The sequence below is a fragment of the Vigna umbellata genome, chromosome 4 (assembly GCF_029865625.1).
Source record: "Vigna umbellata cultivar VRB3 chromosome 4, Vumbellata_1.0, whole genome shotgun sequence".
Classification (NCBI taxonomy): Eukaryota; Viridiplantae; Streptophyta; class Magnoliopsida; order Fabales; family Fabaceae; genus Vigna; species Vigna umbellata.
The window spans coordinates 25,126,419-25,134,215 of NC_142168.1; the positions used below are offsets into that span (position 1 = coordinate 25,126,419).

The 7,797-nt window shown below is 28.1% G+C and overlaps 1 protein-coding gene across 1 annotated transcript; it reads left to right on the top strand.

Moving 5' to 3' along the window:
- The first annotated feature begins 886 nt into the window (after window positions 1-886).
- On the top strand, window positions 887-2,428 carry LOC124835642 (polygalacturonase-like). The gene is made up of 4 exons (XM_047310613.2): window positions 887-1,006; window positions 1,137-1,445; window positions 1,547-2,065; window positions 2,192-2,428. Exons 1-4 carry the CDS (start codon window positions 887-889, stop codon window positions 2,426-2,428), a joined length of 1,185 nt encoding a protein of 394 aa, XP_047166569.2.
- Window positions 2,429-7,797: the final 5,369 nt, after the last annotated feature.

Genomic DNA, 7,797 nt, shown 5'->3' on the forward strand with positions numbered 1-7,797 from the left:
TAGATTAAAATAATTATTTATAATAAAAAATAGTTAACTGAATAAATAAAATCCACCAACAATAAAATAAAAACTACATTTATTTATATAATTATAGTAATAACTTTATTATCATAAAAAAACAACATAAATAAATTCGCACGTGTGTTCCAATAGTAGTTATAACGTATTTTAAAATGTAATATATTACACAATATATATATATATATATATATATATATATATATATATATATATATATATATATATATATATATATATATATATATATATATATATATATATATATATATATATATATATATATATATATATAGATAGATAGATTGATTTACACATATATTTTATTTTCTTAATATTTATATGTTATTCCAAAGAAAGATAAATACTTTTAATATAATTTAGATAAATTATAAATAATGAATAATTCATTTAATAATTTTTTTATCAAATTAAATATGTAAATTAATACTTTATATTTTGTTAAATTATAATTATTTTAAAATGAGTATTCGTGATAGAAAAAAAGAAGTTAGAAATTACATTTTGTTATTTTGAGCATGGATTGAAAACATCATGTTGACCAAACAAAAACATGACTTAAATTGAATTATTTCTTCCACTCTGAGATTTTGTAGGGAGAATATAAGAATAGGTTGTTCCTGAGTGATCTAAAGTTAATAACTTATAACTCAATCCTATAAATATATAAAAAATCTAAAAAAGAAAAGACACATTTAGATAGTAACGTATGTGTTATAATTGCTAATAAGATCAATGGTTTTGGATTCATGTTGCACTATTATAAATCAATTCCAAACATTCTCGAAAAATATTTCACTCAGTACATTTCAAAGTGTAGTATAATTAAAAATCAATAGAGAATATGAAGATTTCTATAATCCTATTATTTCTCTGTTTTACTACAATTAATTTTTATTTAACTCAGTCAACAACTCTTCAAATATCACAATTTGGAGGAAAAGAAAATGGTAATATAGCTAAGGTATGAATATTGTGTAAAAGAAAAACTAACATTGTTTGATGGAAACCAAACATCACTTCATCCAAAACTATAGAATTTTTTTGTTATTACTATAATCTCTTCAATGATTTGTCATTTTCATATTCTTAAGGCTTTAAAAAGTGCTTGGACTCATGCATGTGCATCCACATCTGCTGTCAAAATTGTGATTCCAAAAGGAACATATCAAATGACACATGTATTGTTAAAAGGTCCTTGCAAAGCTCCCATTGAACTCAACATTGATGGCACAATCAAAGCACCGATAAAGCCACAAGATGTTGGTGGTGTCGAAATTCTCAGGTTTGACTATGTTAACGCCTTAACCATGTCTGGTAATGGAGTCTTTGATGGACAAGGTTCTTATGCTTGGAAACAAAATGATTGTTCCAAAACCTTTGATTGCAAACTTCTTGGCATGGTAAATAAATATTATTATTGACATTCAAATAAAATGCAACACGAGCATTTATCAAAATTAAATTTCATTTATTTTTGTATTATTTTATCAAATGTCAACAGAATCTTGCTTTTAACTTCCTCAACAATTCAATAATTCGAGGCATTACTAGCAAGGATAGCAAACAATTTCATATTAATGTTTTGGGATGCAATAATTTCACATTTGATGGATTTAAAATAACTGCTCCACGTGATAGCCCCAACACCGATGGCATCCATGTTGGAAGATCAAAAGTTGTGAATGTTCTTAATACAAACATTGCCACTGGAGATGATTGTGTTTCACTAGGTGACGGTAGTAAACAAGTTCTTGTCCAAAATGTGAAATGTGGACCTGGTCATGGTATTAGTGTTGGAAGCCTTGGAAAGTATAAGGAAGAAGAGCCTGTTGATGGTATTACAATTAAGGATTGCACTTTGAAAGGAACTGACAATGGAGTGAGGATTAAGACTTGGCCTAGTGAGCCAGGAACAATAACAATTACTAACATGAGATTTGAGGATATTACTATGGACAATGTTAGTAACCCTGTCATCATAGACCAAGAATATTGTCCATGGAATCAATGTACTCAAAAGGTATTTGGTCTCTTATATGTTCATGTACACGTTGATATTATTGTTTAAGTTGCAAAATATTTCATACAGTACAAAAAGGTGACTTAAAAAACTAATTATATAATTTCTTTTTTTTTGACGATCCAGTATCCATCAAAAATAAAGATAAGCAAAGTTACCATAAAGAATATTAAAGGAACTTCAGCAACTAAAGAAGGAGTGATTCTTTCTTGTAGCAGTGGTGTACCATGTGAGGGTGTAGAGATATCTAATGTTGATCTCAAGTTCAAAGGGACTCCCGCGATAGCTGTATGCAGTAATGTAAAACCAAAAATTACAGGAAAAGCCCCTGCCTGCACAGCTCCAAGTAAGAAAAAACAGTAACAACAATTTGTTTAAAAAATCTATAAATGTATATTATGTTCCTTTTAGAATTGTATACCGTTGTAGTTATAATTGTTAATTTATTGATTATAATATATATAAAAAAATTTCTATTTTTCATGGTATTATAAAGTTTAGAGAATGATTTAAAATTCAAGCGCAAGCCAAAAACAACTTCTTCTAGTCATTTAGAATTCTTTTTGATTGATCTAGTTATTAAAATAGTGATACTTAGTTATGAGTGTATGAAAGCTTTTATTTGAAAGGACTCTTTATTTCATAGCTTAATTCAAAGTATTACTATCTTTTAAATTCAAATCTTCTTCTTTTATAATAATATTCACAAAGTTACACTATAGGTATGAACCAGCTCACTCCCCAAAACTCCAAAATCATGGCTCTAATAACATGTGACATTCCATTTTTATTCTTGTAAAATGTGAAATTTAACAAAAACCTTATTTATTTCAAAACATATTTCCAATCCAAAACTTAGGATGCATTTCAAATATTAAAACTTAGAAAAAACAATTTTTTCAATTTCTTTCCAAAAAAATTCACAAAAATTCTCTAGTGCATCTCCTTACACATATGCATCTTCCACCATATCTGTATCAACATATGCTGTGTATAGCAACACGTTATACAATCATTGAACAAATATAAACAACCAAGGGAAATCTAACATGCAAAAGATCATTAATAAAATATGCATAAAATTATTTCTAGACATAACAATAATAATATTATCATGCAATAATCATACTAAAATCAACCATCACGACCTCATACAAAACTAAACTCTATCATTCGTATGAAACATTGATACAAAATCTTGAGGGGTCGTGCACTTGTAAAGATCTCCAATCCTCATCCAAAACCTTGGCCAATACAATGTATACTTACTTTGAAATTAAATTTAATTGAATGAGTAAAATAGAGCAAAAAGAATCAACTTAATTGGGTAACTGTAGAAAATGTTTTGCACCAAACAAATAACAAATGTCAAGGTTATCAATAACCTAAGCTACTGGAATATTACGTGGAAAATTGTTCAAATTATAGGCCTCAAATTTAAGATTTGATCAGTCAAACTGAATAACAATATATATAGAACTCATTGTAAACATTTTAATTTGATCCAACGGTTAATGAAGCGGAAATATTAATTTTACCGCGATGACTTAGAAACAGGATTAAGGTGGTGCTGAGTTCTCTAAGAAATACTAAACTAATTTGTCTAAGCACATACATCCAATTAATAATCCAAGCGGTCACATTGAATCAAGATGTCTTAGAAACTGTATATCGAAATTTCAAGTTAATCTAACGGGTAACTAAGTAGGAATTGATGTTTTATCGACAAGACTCAGAAACAGAAGTAAGATGGTGTTTAGTTCCCTAAGAAATACAAAAATAATTTCTTTAAACATAGACATATAATTAATAATTTGAGTGGTCGTATCGAATCAATATATCTTAGGAATTATATATCAAAATTTCAGGGCAATCTAACGATTAACGAGGTGAGAATTGAGATTTTATGAAGACAACCCAAAAAACAGAAAACAATGAAAGCTAGACAAGAAAACCAAAAACCTACAAGTGGATACAATAACTCCCCTTACTAAAACCCAACATGCTCATATCTCATAAATTCATATTATTCATCCTAAAACATACCATTATCATACAAATATGTTGATCGGGGGAGCAATGTGAATGTCAAACCCAATTCCCATGTTTGGTTTTTGATAATGACAACACATATATGTTCCCATGACAACATCAGAAATGTGTCTTTATGTTTAGACATATGTTGCTAAATTGATTGTTATGCATACTCACTATGATCGTAAATGTGTTTACATTTGTTGTATGCATTCTCATGTTTTCATATGTTAAAACCACTTGCACAAAGCAAATATGTATGAAGTAATCGATTACACTTGTTTAGTAATCAATTAAGTTCATCAGATAACTTATGCTTAAAACTATGGCAAACGACACAAGTTTCAATCTATTACATTAATTGTAAAATCGATTAAAACTCGTGCATTTGCAAACACCTTTTGAAAATGTGCAGTGATGAGTTTTGAAAAGAAAAAGTTTTCAAAATTGTCTAAGTGTAGGACTTAACCGATTACACTGATTTTGTAATCAATTAAGTCTAGTATTCTTTGAAAACTGTATTCAAGCTAAGTCATAACTGTAATAACGGTCATATTTTCAAATGTTTTGAGTTACTGTAATCTTGCAATTGATTACATTATTTACGTATTCAATTAAATCTGTTGTAAGGTAATCCTGATATAACTTTGATAAAGCATAACCGATTATATTATTTTCGTAATCGATTAAAGTACGTCCAATATAAGAAAATCTATATAATAACATGTTGCGCATTGTTTTAAAAGACTTTTTGACACTTTGATCATTTAAGAATTTTCATATATGATATTAGAGAGTTTAGAAAGAGATTGCAGGTGTGCCTAGTGCTCCAAGAATCAAGATTCAAATGTTTTGAAGATTTTGAAGAATTCTTGAAGGCTAGCATTGAACGTCTATTAGCTGATCACTTCTGCACAATTCAGGTGTATTCTTTACTGATTATATTTTGTTTTGTATTCAAGAGATTGTGTTGTTTCCCTATGTGTATTGCCAGGAAGAAGAACTTGATGTTCTTGGTACTTTGAGAAGAGTCTCAAAGGGTTACTACAGTGAAGAGGATTGTACTTTTGTAGGTTGTGTTGTGTGCTATATTAGATTGGTGTGAGTCAGAGAGGAGATTTATATTTTGACAGTGGGTCGCTGTAATTCCTTGTTGTAAAATCTCAAAATCTTTATAGTGGAAAGTCTTTCAATCTAAGGTTGATTGAAAGAGACTAGATATAGGCATTGATGCCGAACCAGGATAAAAAGTCTGTGTTTGTTTTCTATCCTTAATCTCTTTATATCCTTAATCTCTTTACTGCACTACTTACATAATTGTATTGTGCGCTTTTAAAGATTATCTAAAGTTTCCAAAAAGATTTAAAAAGAAAGTGTTTTTATTGATTACCAATTCACCTCCCTTATTAGTAAGAGAAACAAGCCATAACTATTCTTACAAAAAAGAAAAGATTTAACTCCCCCTACCTTTTGTCTTCAACAACTTTAATCCTTTTCTTCACGAATATGAGTAGCTCTATAGACCAAGATAGCCTTTGCACTCTGAGAATCTCTCTACACTCTAGAGACTTAGACTCCTCTTACAACTAAAGGTGGTTCTCTTGTCCTTAGTGGTATGTTTTTCGCTTCTTCATTCTTTTCTTATTTATAGCAACCCAAACTTAACTCTATCCATCTTACTTAACACCATACTCAATACCATAACACCTGACTTAACACCACACCCAATACCACACTTAACACAATAAGTATTTTATTGTAGCATTATATATATATATATATATATATATATATATATATATATATATATATATATATATATATATATATTACGATAGCGTTAATGTAGCATTATACATATTTTACTATAGCATTATACACATTTTTACTGTACCATACAAAATTATCTATAAAAATAAGGTTTAATTAGTCAGATGGCGTGTGTCTAGTTGGTCTTCACTTTAAAAATTTAATTACGTCATAACTTTTGAAAAAAGTATCTCAATTGGGTCCTTTTTGAAAAAAAGTTATTAACGGCGTTAATGACATGCCATATGTCAATATGTGTTTTCTTTTATTTTTTAAATTCTTTTAATTTTCTTTTTGTAAAAAATTTTGTTGCCGCATGTTAGGTCTCTAGTGTGACATATGGTACTGTCAATGTCACGTGGCAGGGTACCGCCATGTGTTAGTATTAGTGTAAAGTGTCAATATCTTGATTTGGAGGGGGACATATTACTCCATTTTAACAAAAAATGGGATTAAATTAATCAAAGAGACATATACAGAAACTAAATTAAAATCAAGAGAATGACACTTAGCAGTGACAATGACATGTGATAATAACAAAAACTTTAACAAAAAAAATTAAAAATATAAAAATTGAAAAATAATTAAAAGGTTATAAAAAATTGAAAAAAAGCTATAAATTGACAGATAAATGTAGTTAATGTCGTTATTTTTTTTTTAAAAAAGACCAAATTGAGATATTTTTTCAAAAATTAAGATGAAATTAAAACTTTTTTAAAAGTAGGGAACAATTAGATACACGTCCACAAAATTCGGAACTATCCGACTAATTAAACCCTTGAGGTATCATCTAAATGTTATGTGTAAGATCCATGAAAAATAATTATAGTAAATTTTAGTATTTTATTAGTAATAATAATTTTAATGGATGGAAAAATGTAAATTTTGGATATAAAATTATAGTAATTTTAGAAGGAAAGGTTCAAATTTTTGGTAACTTATTTAGTAAATTTTTTAAATTGAATAGTAAAAAGTAAATAGTAAATAGTAAAAAGTGAATAGTAAAAATAAATTTTCAGCATTTGGATTCCTTAGCATGGAAGAAAGTAGTAGGTAGAAATTAGGATCAGATTTGGTGAGAAAAGGATTGAAATATTATTTTTAAATAATATTAAAATAATAAATAATATTAAAATATTAATGAATAGTAAATTTTTTTTTACTATAAATAGCCATGGGAGGGAAGGGTATTTTGCACCAAGAGAAGAGAAATCAAGTGATAGAAAGTTAGAGAGAAATTTTTAGTTGCAAGAAGGGTAGAGGTTCTGAAAGGTTTCAGAGAAATAAATTCAGAGCAAGAGACGTCTGGAATAGAGGTAGGGGAGCTAACCTTTCTATGTTTTTTTTATGATTTAATAGTTCTATGCTTTTATATTATGATTTAGTATTGTTTTATTACTATTCATATCGTGAAATTCTGTGTGAATACTGTTAATGCTTACTGTATGTTTATCTATGTTGAAATTCGGTATAAATATTATATGCTGTCGTTTTGAATCTGTAAATAAGAAATTTGTTAAAAACTAGTTGAGGAACACTTTGGCTAAGGAAAGACTTGGTACTTAAGTTGTCCATTGTGACGCACCTCTCTTTCCTGGAAGTCTACTCGACAAGTTTTTAACTTAAATCCTATTGAACAGATTTTGTACTGTTAAATTATTATGCAATATATGTTGTTGGAATGGAAATGTCTGATTAATTCATGTTATTGTGGTAGATATGAAATTATGAATTATAATTGTGATTATTGCATTTTATTATACTGCATTTGAATTTATGCATCTGAACATGTTATGAGTAGTATGGGGAGATTTTGTAGGGGTATAATGTGAGTTGAGGAATATTAGTATGGTATGAGTCTTGTGGAGAGATTAAGTAATATTATGGTA

What these genes read in the sequence shown, in the direction of transcription:
- LOC124835642 (XM_047310613.2), top strand. Translation starts at nt 887, where the DNA reads ATGAAGATTTCTATAATCCTATTATTTCTCTGTTTTACTACAATTAAT. An exon ending in AAAATGGTAATATAGCTAAG is followed by an intron (nt 1,007 to 1,136) that starts GTATGAATATTG and finishes CATATTCTTAAG; the next exon opens with GCTTTAAAAAGTGCTTGGAC. An exon ending in GGAATCAATGTACTCAAAAG is followed by an intron (nt 2,066 to 2,191) that starts GTATTTGGTCTC and finishes TTGACGATCCAG; the next exon opens with TATCCATCAAAAATAAAGAT.